Source organism: Lucilia sericata, unplaced genomic scaffold, assembly GCF_015586225.1.
Source record: "Lucilia sericata isolate MDLA Ls3-8-SP2 unplaced genomic scaffold, ASM1558622v1 Contig004576F_arrow, whole genome shotgun sequence".
Taxonomy (NCBI): Eukaryota; Metazoa; Arthropoda; class Insecta; order Diptera; family Calliphoridae; genus Lucilia; species Lucilia sericata.
The window spans coordinates 2,184-20,576 of record NW_023997286.1 but is presented as its reverse complement, the minus strand read 5'-3'; the positions used below and the strand labels follow the sequence as shown (position 1 = coordinate 20,576).

Here is an 18,393-nt window from a genome sequence, read left to right as displayed (position 1 = left end):
ATATTCTGGATTGTATTATAGTATATACTATATTCTGATCTCTAGCCTGTCCTATAATCTCAACTAAAGTTTGACCTTCGTCTGGATCATAACCTGAATTATATAATCTAAGCCATAGTGTAATCTATTGTTAGACTGTAGTCTGAGCTATAGTTCATACTGAAATTTATACTGATCTGTTGTTACGACTATAATGCTATAAAATGAACCAAACAAAAACATATTAGACATTAGATAGTAATAGCGCTTACGAAGTTATTAATATGTAGAATTTTTTTTAAAAAGACCGTCTTTAACTTTGTAATTAATTTAATTTTCTATAATTTTTCCACATTAAGAATATTCCTTTAAATTTAGAACACATAATATATATAATTCTCACACTTTATTAATTTAAATAATTTAAACAAATATCCTTCACCACAACATCCTGTTTAAGAACAAAAAAATGTCAACATGTTTTCTTTCACACAAAGGCTCATACCTTCGTTCTTTACTACATGTATGTATGGTAGGTTAAATTAAAAAGGATGTAACATGTGGAAATTTTCCAATTAGTTTTGTTCCCAAACTAGAGAAGTTATATAAAAAAGAAAATATTTTTTTTTTTTTTTTTTGAAATATAAATATTTTCTGATAACTATAAACCTGTAATCTTTAACCACAAAGTCCTTTCCTCTTTCAACCATCGATATATATGTATAACTTCAGGTCTTTGTTTAACAACCAACCGAGTTGGTTGGTTTTTAACTTGGAATTTGGTTTCACACTGTCACATCTCCCACAGACAGACAGAGATTCTCATACATTCATTTATTTATGTTTATTCAAAACCATTGTTCATTGTTACTGCAACTGTGACTGTGTTATTCAGAAACTCACTGTCATGTGGAACATTTGAAGCAACTATAGAGAAGAAAAAATTATGAAACAAAAGACAAAATGAATTTTACACTACTTCACTGTTTTTATTTTTTTTTTTATTCCTGTTTAGAAGAAAAATAATTGTACTCGTATGTGGTACGAGAGTACAACTGTGACAGTTAAGTGCAACCTTTAAATCTGTGATATACACGAGCAATAAAGTAAATTAATTGAAAAAGAAAGACAATTGTAAGAAATATGAAGTGTAGAGCAGAATAAAGAAGTAACCTTTAAAGTGAGCACGTTTTTGGGAAAAGCTAGAAAATTTAGTTAAGTGAAGTTAAAGGGCAAAGTTGAGGTTAAACATCTTAAGGAAGTTTATTACTATTAACCATTTAACAGTAGATTTAATTTTATAGAAGAGCTTCAGTTATTGAATTCTCCTTAATTTTAGTTTAAATAATACTTGTTTAAATTCTTATCCTTTATTATAATTACATGACGTGACGTGACATGACATGAACTCTAATTAACTTCAAACTCTTTGTCATTCGTTGCTATAGAATTTCAATTACAAGTTTTTTTGTGGTTTATTTGCATTTCTTAAAATGAAAATAAATTTTAATAAAATGTATTTATAAATACTTTTTTTCTTTTAATTTCAGGTTGTAATCGTACTTATTATGGTGATATTGGTTTAACTTATTCCTTGGAGTTGCATCGTCCCAAACAGGATCGCCTGCCTTATGTGTGTGTTTTAACATTTACTGCTGCGGGAGGTCAACATGGTGATGTTGTACAGGTAAGACAAACTTACAGAAAACCAATCACGTTTTTTTATAGAAAAATTTTCCCCAAAATTTTCTTTTCATAGAAAATTTTCATAAATTTTCTTTTCATAGAAAATTTTTCATAAATTTTCTTTTATAGAAAATGGTCATAAATTTTCTTTTTATAGAAAATTTTCCATAAATTTTCTTTTTTTATAGAAAATTTTCCATAATTTTCTTTTTTATAGAAAATTTCCCATAAATTTTCTTTTAATAGAAAATTTTCCCTAAATTTTCTTTTTTATAGAAAATTTTCTTTTTTTATAGAAAATTTTCCATAAATTTTCTTTTTTTTTATAGAAAATTTTCCATAAAGTTTCTTTTTTTTATAGAAAATTTTCCTTAAATTTTCTTTTTTTTAATATAAAATTTTCCATAAATTTTCTTTTTTTTATAGAAATTTTTCCATAAATTTTCTTTTTTTATAGAAAATTTTCCATAAATTTTCTTTTTTTTATAGAAAATTTTCCATAAATTTTCTTTTTTATAGAAAATTTTCCATAAATTTTCTTTTTTATAGAAAATTTTCCATAAATTTTCTTTTTTATAGAAAATTTTCCATAAATTTTTTTTTATAGAAAATTTTCCCAAAATTTTCTTTTATAGAAAATTTTCACTATATTTACTTTTTTTATAGAAAATTTTCCCTAAATTTTCTTTTTTTATAGAAAATTTTCCCTAAATTTTCTTTTTGTATAGAAATTTTCCCCTAAATTTTCTTTTGTATAGAAAATTTTCCCTAAATTTTCCATTTGTATAAAAATTTTCCCTAAATTTTCTTTTTGTATAGAAAATTTTCCCAAAATTTTCTTTTTTTTTTGAAAATTTTCCCTAAATTTTCTTTTTTTTTTGAAAATTTTCCCTAAATTTTCTTTTATTTCGAAAATTTCCAAAATTTTCTTTTTTTATAGAAAATTTTCCATAAGTTTTCTTTTTTTATAGAAAATTTTCCATAAGTTTCTTTTTTTATAGAAAATTTTCTATAAATTTTCCTTTTTTATAAAAATTTTCCATAAATTTATTTTTATAGAAAATTTTTCATAAATTTTCTTTTATAGAAAATTTTCCATAAATTTTCTTTTATAGAAAATTTTCCATAAATTTTCTTTTAAGAAAATTTTCGTTGAATTTACCTTTAGAAGATTTTTGTTGAATTTCCTTTTATAGGAAATTTTCGTCGAATTTTCTTTTTATAGGAAATTTTCGTCGAATTTTCTTTTATAGAAAATGTTCGTTGAATTTTCTTTTAATAGAAAATTTTCGTCAAATGAATTTTATAGAAAATTTTCGTAGAATTTTCTTTTTATAGAAAATTTTTATTAATTTTTATATATATTAAGTTTTGTTCCTTTTCAGTATCATTGAACAGAGCGTATACTTACGAAAAAATATAATTTGTTAATAAAATCACTCATACAACAGTTAACCAAAGTTTTGTATTCTTACATTCTCTCCATGAAAAAAAAACGTTTACAAATTTTTTAATTATTACATTTTTTATACTTCAATATATTTTTACATACAAATCTGTCGGTCTATGCTCTCTTTTACACATGCCAAACAAATTTCAGCACATTTCATAAAATATTTTCATTTAAATTTTTATTTAAAACATAGTCAAACTTTTATAATAATATTCATAAAATGTTGAAACATTTCTCGTAAATAGCAACAGCATGACCATGCAAACACATACAGACCCACATCCATCAATAAAGAAAATCAGTGTAAAAGGTTTGGGAGAAATAGCACAAAAATTGAAAAAGTTCTGAATAAAAAAAATAGCAAAAACACAACAATAAAAGCGTAAAACCTTGCTACTAAATACGGTAACTAAAACATACTCTGTTGTCGGTTGGCGGATTTCCTGTCCTCACGTTTCCGGTAACAAAAAGCAAATACTTTGTTTTTTACAATTCTTTTTCTCTTCTATTTTACATACAAAGTCAGTTGTCAGTCCTTTTTTATGTTAGAACACTCACACCCATACACGTTACTATGCAAACTAGTTTGTATGTAGAAGTATTATTAACAGGATATTTGCCAGTGATGCTTAAGTACAACTAAAGCTTGAAACGTTATTTGACCATTTGGGATTAAAATGTAAAATCACAACAAAAAAAAAATGTCAGTTAGTGTTTAGTTTTAGATAAAAAGCTTCAAACTGTAAGACCGATAGAAGGACGAAATGTTTAGCATATTGTCACTAGCACATTGTCCACAAATTTTTTGTACATATATATAATATATATAATTATAATGTTACTGACTAACTACTTAACGGTTGAAGCCGAAAAAGTTGGACGATCAACAAATCGCTAGACATAGACTGGTCATAGCTAGATAATAGACTATACTAAACAAACTGTAGACTAGCTATAGACTAGACTATAGACTAGACTATAGACTAGACTATAGACTAGACTATAGACTAGACTATAGACTAGACTATAGACTAGACTATAGACTAGACTATAGACTAGACTATAGACTAGACTATAGACTAGACTATAGACTAGACTATAGACTAGACTATAGACTAGACTATAGACTAGACTATAGACTAGACTATAGACTAGACTATAGACTAGACTATAGACTAGACTATAGACTAGACTATAGACTAGACTATAGACTAGACTATAGACTAGACTATAGACTAGACTATAGACTAGACTATAGACTAGACTATAGACTAGACTATAGACTAGACTATAGACTAGACTATAGACTAGACTATAGACTAGACTATAGACTAGACTATAGACTAGACTATAGACTAGACTATAGACTAGACTAGACTATAGACTAGACTATAGACTAGACTATAGACTAGACTATAGACTAGACTATAGACTAGACTATAGACTAGACTATAGACTAGACTATAGACTAGACTATAGACTAGACTATAGACTAGACTATAGACTAGACTATAGACTAGACTATAGACTAGACTATAGACTAGACTATAGACTAGACTATAGACTAGACTATAGACTAGACTATAGACTAGACTATAGACTAGACTATAGACTAGACTATAGACTAGACTATAGACTAGACTATAGACTAGACTATAGACTAGACTATAGACTAGACTATAGACTAGACTATAGACTAGACTATAGACTAGACTATAGACTAGACTATAGACTAGACTATAGACTAGACTATAGACTAGACTATAGACTAGACTATAGACTAGACTATAGACTAGACTATAGACTAGACTATAGACTAGACTATAGACTAGACTATAGACTAGACTATAGACTAGACTATAGACTAGACTATAGACTAGACTATAGACTAGACTATAGACTAGACTATAGACTAGACTATAGACTAGACTATAGACTAGACTATAGACTAGACTATAGACTAGACTATAGACTAGACTATAGACTAGACTATAGACTAATATGACTAGACTATAGACTAGACTATAGACTAGACTATAGACTAGACTATAGACTAGACTATAGACTAGACTATAGACTAGACTATAGACTAGACTATAGACTAGACTATAGACTAGACTATAGACTAGACTATAGACTAGACTATAGACTAGACTATAGACTAGACTATAGACTAGACTATAGACTAGACTATAGACTAGACTATAGACTAGACTATAGACTAGACTATAGACTAGACTATAGACTAGACTAGACTAGACTATAGACTAGACTATAGACTAGACTATAGACTAGACTAGACTAGACTATAGACTAGACTATAGACTAGACTATAGACTAGACTATAGACTAGACTATAGACTAGACTAAGACTAGACTATAGACTAGACTATAGACTAGACTATAGACTAGACTATAGACTAGACTATAGACTAGACTATAGACTAGACTATAGACTAGACTATAGACTAGACTATAGACTAGACTATAGACTAGACTATAGACTAGACTATAGACTAGACTATAGACTAGACTATAGACTAGACTAGACTATAGACTAGACTATACTATAGACTAGACTATACTAGATAGACTAGACTATAGACTAGACTATAGACTATAGACTAGATAGACTATAGACTAGATAGACTATAGACTAGACTAGACTAGACTATAGACTAGACTATAGACTAGACTATAGACTAGACTATAGACTAGACTATAGACTAGACTATAGACTAGACTAGACTATAGACTAGACTAGACTAGACTAGACTAGACTAGACTAGACTAGACTAGACTACTAGACTAGACTAGACTAGACTATAGACTAGAATAGACTAGACTAGACTAGACTAGACTAGATAGACTAGACTATAGACTAGACTAGACTATAGACTAGACTATAGACTAGACTATAGACTAGACTATAGACTAGACTATAGACTAGACTAGACTATAGACTAGACTATAGACTAGACTATAGACTAGACTATAGACTAGACTATAGACTAGACTATAGACTAGACTATAGACTAGACTATAGACTAGACTATAGACTAGACTATAGACTAGACTATAGACTAGACTATAGACTAGACTATAGACTAGACTATAGACTAGACTATAGACTAGACTATAGACTAGACTATAGACTAGACTATAGACTAGACTATAGACTAGACTATAGACTAGACAAGACTACTAAGACTAGACTATAGACTAGACTATAGACTAGACTATAGACTAGACTATAGACTAGACTAAGACTAGACTAAGACTAGACTATAGACTAGACTAAGACTAGACTAAGACTAGACTAAGACTAGACTAAGACTAGACTAAAGACTATAGACTAGACTATAGACTAGACTAAGATAGACGAAAGACTAGACTAAGATGGACTAAGACTAGACTAAGACTAGACTATAGACTAGACTAAGACTAGACTAAGACTAGACTATAGACTAGACTATAGACTAGACTAAGACTAGACTAAGATAGACTAAAGACTAGACTAAAGACTAGACTAAAGACTAGACTAAAGACTAGACTAAAGACTAGACTAAAGACTAGACTAAAGACTAGACTAAGACTAGACTAAAGACTAGACTATAGACTAGAATAATAGACTATAGCTAGACTAAAGACTAGACTATAGACTAGACTAAAGACTAGACTAAAGACTAGACTAAAGACTAGACTAAAGACTAGACTAAGACTAGACTAAGACTAGACTAAAGACTAGACTAAAGACTAGACTAAAGACTAGACTAAAGACTAGACTAAAGAATAGACTAAAGACTAGACTAAAGATAGACTATAGACTAGACTAAAGACTAGACTAAAGACTCGACTAAAGACTAGACTAAAGACTAGATTAAAGACTAGATTAAAGACTAGACTAAAGACTAGATTATAGTCTAGACTACAGACTAAACTGTATACTAGACCTAGTCTTCGTCGCGACATTAAATGAATTGCGGACATTTATGTCATTTTTCTGAAGGGGTCTTTGTAGAGCTAGGGTTAAAAGGGGCCCTATCATTACAAAATTCCGCAGGATCATAAGGCAAGTATAAAACATAGTTGTACCGCTTTTTATCGATATACAAGTATATTAATCATAATTATGAGCTCAAAAGCCCTATTCGTATGGTTTAGGTTGTAAGGATAATGTACCGATTTTCAATAAGCTTCGTTCCTGGAACAATAGAAGATCATGTGTCAAATTTGATTAAATTTTCTTTAAAATTGTGAAGTGTAATATCATTACAAGGTTTAAAAGCCCTATTCGAGGATTCAATTATATGGGGGCTAAGTGAAATAATGGACCGATCTAAACCATTTTCAATAAGCCCTGGGACAATTGAAGATCAAGTACCAAATTTCATTGCTAAAATATCTTCAAAATAGCGACCTGCAGTTTTGATTACAAGTTTCACATGGACGGACATAGCATAGAAGTAATATCAGCTCAAACTCAATATACCCCTCCCTGCTAAGGTGGTGAAGGGTGTAACAAGCTGCGTCTTGATTGAAGGAAACTCTACAGGATGGTTAATGTTAATTTTATTTAAGATGAGGCTAGCGAAGCTCACCGGTTAATGCTAGTTTTCAATAGATTGATAAAAATTTGCTTAAAACCACACAATTTCAGTTTCAGAATAAATGAGTTTTGTATTGTTTGCATTTGTTGCCTTTTAATACTTTTAATCTCTAATATGTGTGGATTTTATATTTTGTATGAATATAAATAGTTTTTGGTTAATTGAATAAGTTAATAACAATTAAGTGGGATTACACTAGAGATTGTGTGCATGTGTGTGTTTGGTTGGGTTTATTTAGTTAATAAATTGTTTTAATAACATTCTAACATTTTAAATATAATAAATAAAGTGTATTATTAATGGTTTAAAAGTGAACTGAGATTTTAAGTAATTTGGGATTATAAATAAATAAATAATAGTAATAAATAGTTGAGATTAATTTTAGAAAATTTTTGGGTCAAATGAATTAAAAATTGAATAATGTTGTTGAATAAACAAAGAATTTTCTATAAAAAGAAAAATTTTTAAAAAGCTTTATAAGAGGTTAATAAAGAATTACTGGTTCCGCTTGAATATTGATGTACACTTTTTGAAGCAAAAACCAGTCAATGGAAAAATGTTCTTCAACATGAAATGAAATATTACAAAATTTTGATCGATGATGAACTCGCATTTTTTATAACTAACAGCTTTTACTTAAAACTATATGTGTAAATTTTTGTAATTTTTGTTTTCTCTTTATAAAAGGTAACTTTGGATAGTTTTACTATAGGACGTTTTACCTCATATACACAAGATGGTTGCCCGGATGGTTATATGCAAATAGCTGAATCAGCCCGTACACCCATTGGCGGCATGTGGTGTGGCACCTCATGGGGACCAGTTTTATTTTATAGTGAATCTCGTTCTTTGATATTTACCATTAAATTAAATAAGTGAGTAAAAAAAAGTTTATTTTTCTGCACTTTTTCTACACCTTTTTTTTCCACTTTTGTTGTTTTATATTAAAAGGTAAACTTTTATCATTTTCATAAACTTGTAAAAAACTATTTTTCCGTTTAGTTTTCTGTGTGTGTGTGTTTTTTTAGAAGCCAATCTCATTTCATAGTTTACCTTTTTTTAGTTTTGTTTACGGAAATACTTCTTCTTTTAGCCAACTATTTTTTTTACACATTTTTCTAAAACTTATTTCTGGTTTTGATTATTTCTTCTACTTTTTCCTATTTATTTTTTCATTACAGATTAGCACGTGATCAAAGCGGTTATAATTTTGATTTTCGTATACGATATAAAGTTTTATCCCGTGATAGTTCTGTTACACGTTATGGTGGTATTAAAGTTGAAGGTGAGTAACACAAAATTCAGTTTTTTAGGAATTTTCTAAAAAAAATCTTTTTACAAGAAATTTTCGTTTTAATAGACAATTTTCCATAAATTTTCTTTTATAGAAAATTTTCCATAAATTTCTTATTATAGAAAATTTTCCATAAAATTTCTTTTTATAGAAAATTTTTCAGTAATTTTCTTTTTATAGAAAATTTCCCAGAAATTTTCTTTTATATAAAATTTTCCAGAAATTTTCTTTTTATAGAAAATTTTTCATAAATTTTCTTTTTTTAGAAAATTTTTCATAAATTTTCTTTTTATAGAAAATTTTCCATAAATTTTCTTTTTATAGAAAATTTTCCATAAATTTCCTTTTTATAGAAAATTTTTCATAAATTTTCTTTTTATAGAAAATTTTCCATAAATTTTCTTTTTATAGAAAATTTTTCATAAATTATCTTTTATAGAAAATTTTCATAAATTATCTTTTTATAGAAAATTTTTCATAAATTATCTTTTTATAGAAAATTTTTCATAAATTATCTTTTTATAGAAAATTTTTCATAAATTATCTGTTTCAAGAAAATTTTTCATAAATTATCTTTTCAAGAAAATTTTTCATAAATTATCTTTTCAAGAAAATTTTCCATAAATTATCTTTTCAAGAAAATTTTCCATTAATTTTCTCTTCAAGAAAATTTTCAGAAATTTTCTCTTTCAAGAAAAATTTTTCAGAAATTTTCTCTTTCAAGAAAATTTTCAGAAATTTTCTCTTTCAAGAAAATTTTTCAGAAATTTTCTCCTTCAAGAAAATTTTTCAGAAATTTTCTCTTTCAAGAAAATTTTTCAGAAATTTTCTCTTTCAAGAAAATTTTCAGAAATTTTCTCTTTCAAGAACATTTTCAGAAATTTCTCTTTCAAGAAAATTTTCAGAAATTTCTCCTTCAAGCAAATTTCCAGAAATTTTCTTTTTATAGAAAATTTTCCATAAATTTTCTTTTATAGAAAATTTCCATAAATTTTCTTTTTACAGAAAATTTTCCATAAATTTTCTTTTTATAGAAATTTTCCTTAAATTTTCTTTTTATAGAAAATTTTCCATAAGTTTTCTTTTTATAGAAAATTTCCATAGTTTTCTTTTATAGAAAATTTACGATAAATTTTCTTTTATAGAAAATTTACGATCAATTTTCTTTTTATAGAAAATTTACGATCAATTTTCTTTTTATAGAAAATTTACGATCAATTTTCTTTTTATAGAAAATTTACGATAAATTTTCTTTTTATAGAAAATTGACGATAAATTTTCTTTTTATAAAAAATTTACGATAAATTTTCTTTTTATAGAAAATTTAAGATACATTTTTTTTTATAGAATATTTACTATAAATTTATATTTTATAGAAAATTTTCGATAAATTTTCTTTTTATAGAAAATTTACGATAAATTTTTTTGTATAGAAAATTTACGATAAATTTTTTATAGAAAATTTATGATAAATTTTCTTTTTACAGAAAATTTGCGATAAATTTTCTTTTTACAGAAAATTTACGATAAATTTTCTTTTTATAGAAATATACGATAATTTTTCTTTTTATAGAAGATTTACGATAAATTTTATGGAAAATTTACGATAATTTTTTTTATGGAAAAATTACGATAAATTTTTTTATGGAAAATTTACGATCAATTTTTTTTTATGGAAAATTTAAGATCAATTTTCTTTTTCAAAAAATTTTCTTTTTATAGAAAATTTACGATAAATTTCCTTTTTATAGAAAATTTACGATAAATTTTCTTTTTAAGAAAGTTTTCAAAAAATTTTATTTTTATAGTAAATTTACGATAAATTTAGAAAATTTACGATAAATTTCCTTTTTATCGATAAGTTTCGTTAAAATTTCTTTTTGTATTCTTCAAATATTTTAGATCTCCAGCAGTGGCATAATCGCAGCAGTTTCTTGCATCAAAATGCTGTAGACGATTTCACCAATACCAGTGGGGTGCACTCGGATCGTTATGGTCAGGATTTTAGTTTATTTAGTGCTTATGCCAATAATAAACTTTTTTAAGTTCTCTCAATAACCAAATGACTAAGGATGAACATAATTACACCGAACCCAAATACTATTTAGGTAATTATAAAAAGAAAACATTAAATAGAATTAAGAAACTATTTCGAAACGTTTCTTGTGAAATGCTAAGCTGCTTATCTATTGATTCAACGCTTAGTCCCCCTCGCATTAAAATAGACTTTTCTTAAAATTCTTAACAAAAAAAAAATATTAAAAGAAACTTTTTAATATTGAATAAATATGTCTTAAAAAAAAAAAACAATAAAAAAAAAGAAAAAAAAAATTTCTCAACACTTCCTTAAATTAATTTTCTTTCCAAACCCCACTAAATATGTCTTCCTTTTGTTAACATAAACCCTGATGTTATAGTACGTTTTTTTTTCATTAAACTCATTTAAGGTGATTTAATACCCGGTACCTATTGTTCCCGCATATTTAGTGACTGTGATAAGAAAGCCTGTCGTTTGCAATCACCAAATTATCCTGGTATATATCCAAGAAATTTAACCTGTTACTATGCCGTAAGACAGGTAAGTGTGTTTCTTTAACATTTTGCTCTATTTTTTAAGTATTTCCTTTTTTATAAATACAAAAGAAACTAAAGAGTTGCTTAAGATTAAAGTAAGTATCCTTGTGTATGTGTGTGTAAAAACTGTTAGAAAGAAATTGTATTTCTTTGGAAATCCTTTCACTCTTTTGTTAGTTTTTTTTTAGAGAAAGGATTAAGAAAAAAGTGTCGCCACATAATGTAGACTTTTTTTAGTTTTTAGTTTTTTTTTTAAAGATTGTGTGTTCATATCTTAAGCAGATACCTGTGTGTTCAGGCTTAAACATAAATTTGTTAAAATTCTTATTTTCTTTTTTACATATTTATCGCTTGAAAATGAAAACAATCCTCTTAACAAATATTTGTTTCTTCTAACTTTGTTTAGTGGCTTAGTGTTGTGAGGTTAGGGAGTGTTAGGGAGAGAAAATAATCGATTCTCATATCATATTACTTATATTTTATAAAAATTAACCAAAAATTCGACTATAGTCCAAACTTTCAGACCAAAGGCCTATCTATAATCCACAAGACTATAGACTAGACTATAGACTAGACTATAGACTAGACTATAGACTAGACTATAGACTAGACTATAGACTAGACTATAGACTAGACTATAGACTAGACTATAGACTAGACTATAGACTAGACTATAGACAAGACTATAGACTAGACTATAGACTAGACTATAGACTAGACTATAGACTAGACTATAGACTAGACTATAGACTAGACTAGACTAGACTATAGACTAGACTATAGACTAGACTATAGACTAGACTATAGACTAGACTATAGACTAGACTATAGACTAGACTATAGACTAGACTATAGACTAGACTATTGACTAGACTATAGACTAGACTATAGACTAGACTATAGACTAGAATATCGACTAGACTATAGACTAGAGACTATAGACTAGAATATAGGCTAGACTATAGACTAGACGATAGACTAAATATAGGCTAGACTATAGACTAGACGATAGACTAGACGATAGACTAGACTATAGACTAGACTATAGACTAGACTATAGACTAGACTATAGACTAGACTAGACTAGACTATAGACTAGACTATAGACTAGACTATAGACTAGACTATAGACTAGACTATAGACTAGACTATAGACTAGACTATAGACTAGACTATAGACTAGACTATAGACTAGACTATGACTAGACTAACTACAGACTAGACTATAGACTAGACTATAGACTAGACTATAGACTAGACTATAGACTAGACTATAGACTAGACTATAGACTAGACTATAGACTAGACTATAGACTAGACTATAGACTAGACTATAGACTAGACTATAGACTAGACTATAGACTACTATGACTAGACTATAGACTAGACTATAGACTACTATAGACTAGACTATAGACTAGACATAGACTAGACTATATACTAGACTATAGACTAGACTATAGACTAGACTATAGACTACTATAGACTAGACTATAGACTAGACTATAGACTAGACTATAGACTAGACTATAGACTAGACTATAGACTAGACTATAGACTAGACTATAGACTAGACTATAGACTAGACTATAGACTAGACTATAGACTAGACTATAGACGACTATAGACTAGACTATAGACTAGACTATAGACTAGACTATAGACTAGACTATAGACTAGACTATAGACTAGACTATAGACTAGACTATAGACTAGACTATAGACTAGACTATAGACTAGACTATAGACTAGACTATAGACTAGACTATAGACTAGACTATACTAGACTATACTAGACTATAGACTAGACTATAGACTAGACTATAGACTAGACTATAGACTAGACTATAGACTAGACTATAGACTAGACTATAGACTAGACTATAGACTAGACTATAGACTAGACTATAGACTAGACTATAGACTAGACTATAGACTAGACTATAGACTAGACTATAGACTAGACTATAGACTAGACTATAGACTAGACTATAGACTAGACTATAGACTAGACTATAGACTAGACTATAGACTAGACTATAGACTAGACTATAGACTAGACTATAGACTAGACTATAGACTAGACTATAGACTAGACTATAGACTAGACTATAGACTAGACTATAGACTAGACTATAGACTAGACTATAGACTAGACTATAGACTAGACTATAGACTAGACTATAGACTAGACTATAGACTAGACTATAGACTAGACTATAGACTAGACTATAGACTAGACTATAGACTAGACTATAGACTAGACTATAGACTAGACTATAGACTAGACTATAGACTAGACTATAGACTAGACTATAGACTAGACTATAGACTAGACTATAGACTAGACTATAGACTAGACTATAGACTAGACTATAGACTAGACTATAGACTAGACTATAGACTAGACTATAGACTAGACTATAGACTAGACTATAGACTAGACTATAGACTAGACTATAGACTAGACTATAGACTAGACTATAGACTAGACTATAGACTAGACTATAGACTAGACTATAGACTAGACTATAGACTAGACTATAGACTAGACTATAGACTAGACTATAGACTAGACTATAGACTAGACTATAGACTAGACTATAGACTAGACTATAGACTAGACTATAGACTAGACTATAGACTAGACTATAGACTAGACTATAGACTAGACTATAGACTAGACTATAGACTAGACTATAGACTAGACTATAGACTAGACTATAGACTAGACTATAGACTAGACTATAGACTAGACTATAGACTAGACTATAGACTAGACTATAGACTAGACTATAGACTAGACTATAGACTAGACTATAGACTAGACTATAGACTAGACTATAGACTGGACTATAGACTAGACTAGACTAGACTATAGACTAGACTATAGACTAGACTATAGACTAACTATAGACTAGACTATAGACTAGACTATAGACTAGACTATAGACTAGACTACAGACTAGACTATAGACTAGACTAGACTAGACTATAGACTAGACTATAGACTAGACTATAGACTAGACTATAGACTAGACTAGACTATAGACTAGACTATAGACTAGACTATAGACTAGACTATAGACTGACTATGACTAGACTATAGACCTAGACTATAGACTAGACTACTAGACTAGACTATAGACTAGACCTATAGACTAGACTATAGACAGCTATAGACTAGACTATAGACTAGACTATAGACTAGACATAGACTAGACTATAGACTGAACTATAGCCGAAACATTAGCCTAGACTATAAACTAGACAATTGACTGGACTATATACAAGATTGTAGACTAGCGCATAAACTAGAATAAAGACTAGACTATAGACTATACTTTAGACTAGACTTGGACTACATTTAAAACTAGACTTTAGACCTAAACTACAGTCCAGACTACAGAGTAAACTATAGTCCAGATATAAGCTGAACTATAGACTAAACTAAAGTTCGACTACAGATTATATTTCAGTTCATAGTCTGGTCTAGTATATGGTCGGAGGTTTAGTCCAATCTATACTCTGGCCTATAGTCTGATCTATATACAAACTATACACTGTATCTACATAGACTACAATCTAAACTATACTACAAATTGTAGCCTCTGCAACTCATACTATAAACTTGACTCTAGCCGGAGTTTGACTTTTAAAAACAATATCTGCAAACTTTCATAACTTTAACGACTCAACAAATTTTTCTTTCTATTTTTAAAATCATAAATGAAATAATCGCATCACTAACACTATTAACATTATTATTGTTCCTGTTGTAGTTGTTGGCACAGATTTAAGTATAAGTGTAGGTTTAAACATAAAAACGTATGCGTGTGTGTTTAAGTGTATTAGAGAATGTACTTTTGGGCATGAACTCATGCAACCACAACAAAAAGTCCATTTTTAACCTTTGGGAGTTTTTTAAAAAAAAAAAGAAGGAATTGAAAAAAGGAATAGTTTTGGCAGGTCAAAAACAAAGTGCAAAACCACATAGAAGAATGTATGAAAACAATGAAAAACACACCACAAAATTTACATACATACTTACTCACTCACACATACATATATACAGAACGAAACTATAAAGCTTCATTAAACCACAAGGGTACATAAAATTTCATTCAGAGTTTTTTTTTTGCATATTTTTGTATTAAAAACAACAACATCATTGGAGTCATACACAATGTAAGTATGAATAGTAGTAGTACATTGTGCAAATACAAACAAATAAACAGGGAAGAAGAATTTTTAAATGTATGTTTCATATTTCCATAGCCAAAGGAACGCAAACCTGACTGCCTGCCTGCCAGTCTGCCTATCTTTACGGCAGCAGCAAACAAAGTTGGTCTGTCTGTGTAACTATCGTTATGTCGCTCCTGTTTTACTGAAACTCCTTTTCCTATAACCAGCCTACGTTTAACAAACAAAAACAGAAGCAGCAGAACAAAAAAAAACAACTGCCAGGGGAAATATTTTATAAACCACGAACGTAAAAAATGTGTTTACAGAAATTTGCACGGATATTAAGTATAGTCAGTCAATGTACAAAAGTGTGTGGCACGTATTGGTGGCATAAGTACCCAGTTGTTAAATAGAAAGTCAAAATTTTCCTCTAGTATGCAGCTACTTAATAACCTTGGCTTTATATCCATTTTATTGTGTCCAATTTATCCAATCTTTCTAGCTTAAACGAAGCTTATTGATTACCTTTCTCATTCTAGGTAATCTATTGTGTAGTCAAGTGTTACATTAGTGCCTTAAGGTAATCTCTTTTAATTTACTTTGTGACTCTCACTTTAATTGCAGGGTAAATTTTTAATTTAGTTTGTGTCTCTATATACCCCTCGTTTGTTTGCCGAAGAAGGGAATGAACCTAAAAGTGACACTAGAGACTTTAAAATAGTTGTTTTATTTTCAATTTTCTCTGCTTTACAAAAATTTAAGGTTTCATTACTAATACCCTTTAAATTATCCTATATACTTACAAACACATCCTCACACGTACTCAGGCTATAAATTGGTAATAAGGATCATAGTAGGTGATGAAAGCCTTATAAACCGTACTATTTAGTTATAATTCTAAAGTTAAAATTTATATTAACAAATTTCTTCTATAAAACTTTAAATGTTGTAAAATGATTATGACTCAGACTCATGCATTTTACTGTAGACTATAGACTACTCTAAAGATGTATGGTCTTGAATATAGTGCAGTCAAAAGGCCTGATTACTGACCAGTCTAAAGTCCTGACTACAGACCAGTCTAGAGTGGTCTATTGACAAGACTTTAGACTGGTCAATAGTAAAGATTATAGACTATTCTATAATGAAGATTATAGTCAAGAAAATAGACTGGTCTTTAGTCAAGACAATATATTGGTCGATAGTCAAGACTATAGACTGGTCAATACTCAAGACTGTAGACTGGTCTATAATTAAGACTATAGAATCTTTTATTGACAAGACTATAGATTGATCTATACTCAAGACTATAGTCTGGTCTATGCTCAAGACTAAAGACTGGTCGATAGTAAAGACTAGAGTCTGGTCTGTACTCAGGACTATAGACGGATCTATTCTATGTATATAGTTAAGATTGTAGACAATTCTATAGTCAAGACTATAGACTAGTCTATTGTCAAGACTGTAGATCTATAAGTCTAGACTATAGATCAGTCTACAGTCTTAACTATAGACCAGTCAGTAGTTTGATTATAGAATTGACTATAGTCTTGATATAGACCAAATTATAGTCTTAACTATGGACAAACCTATAGTCCTAGAGCAATCTAAAGTCTTGACTATAGAACAGTCTGTAATCTTGACTATTGAGCATTCTATAGTCGGGATTATAGAGCAGTGTATAGTCTGGACTTTAGAACAGTCTATAGTCTGGACCTTAGACCAGTCTATAGTCTTGACTATACAGCAGTCTAAAGTCGTCACTATAGAGCAGTCTACAGCTGTCACTATAGAGCAGTCTGTAGTCGTGACTATAGAGCAGTCTATTGTTATGACTATAGACCAGTCTCTAATCTTGACTATAGACCAGCCTATAATCTTGACTATAGACCAGTCTATAATCTTGACTATAGACCAGTCTATAGTATTGACTTGACTATAGATCAGTCTATAGTATATAGTCTTGACTATAGACCAATCTATAGTCTTGACTATAGACCAATCTATAGTCTTGACTATAGACCAATCTATAGTCTTGACTATAGACCAATCTATAGTCTTGAACAATCTATAGTCTTTACTATAGACCTATCTATAGTCTTGACTATGGACCTATCTATAGTCTTGACTATACACCAGTCTATAGTCTTGACTATACACACTCTATAGTCTTGACTATACCCAGTCTATAGTCTTGACTATAGACCAGTCTATAGTCTTGACTACAGACTAGTCTACAGTATTGACAATATACTAGTATACAGTATTGACAATAGACCAATCTATAGTCTTGACTATAGACCAGTCTATAGTCTATATTGACTATAGACCACTCTATAGTCTATAGTATTGACTATAGACCAATCTATAGTCTTGACTATAGACCAGTCTATAGTGTTGACTATAGACTAGTCTATAGTATTGACTATAAACCAGTCTTTGTCTTGACTATAGCGCAGACTCAAATTTTAAATCTCTTAAATTTAATTAAAATAATTTAATTTAAATAAATTCAGGGTCTTTATTAAGACAATACCTTCATAAAGCAAACTTTTAGAACACCTTAAAGTATCTTAAAACAAAACAAAATTTCATAAAAAAACATTAAACTT

The 18,393-nt window shown here is 28.8% G+C and overlaps 1 protein-coding gene across 1 annotated transcript; it reads left to right on the top strand.

Annotated features, from left to right (window-relative positions):
- Window positions 1-1,529: 1,529 nt before the first annotated feature.
- On the top strand, window positions 1,530-11,067 carry LOC119615232 (the record flags this gene model as incomplete). Its single annotated transcript, XM_037971309.1, has 4 exons — window positions 1,530-1,666; window positions 8,416-8,603; window positions 8,910-9,013; window positions 10,925-11,067. Coding segments are annotated over 4 exons (572 nt in total), but the record flags the coding sequence as incomplete, so codon positions are not given.
- Window positions 11,068-18,393: the final 7,326 nt, after the last annotated feature.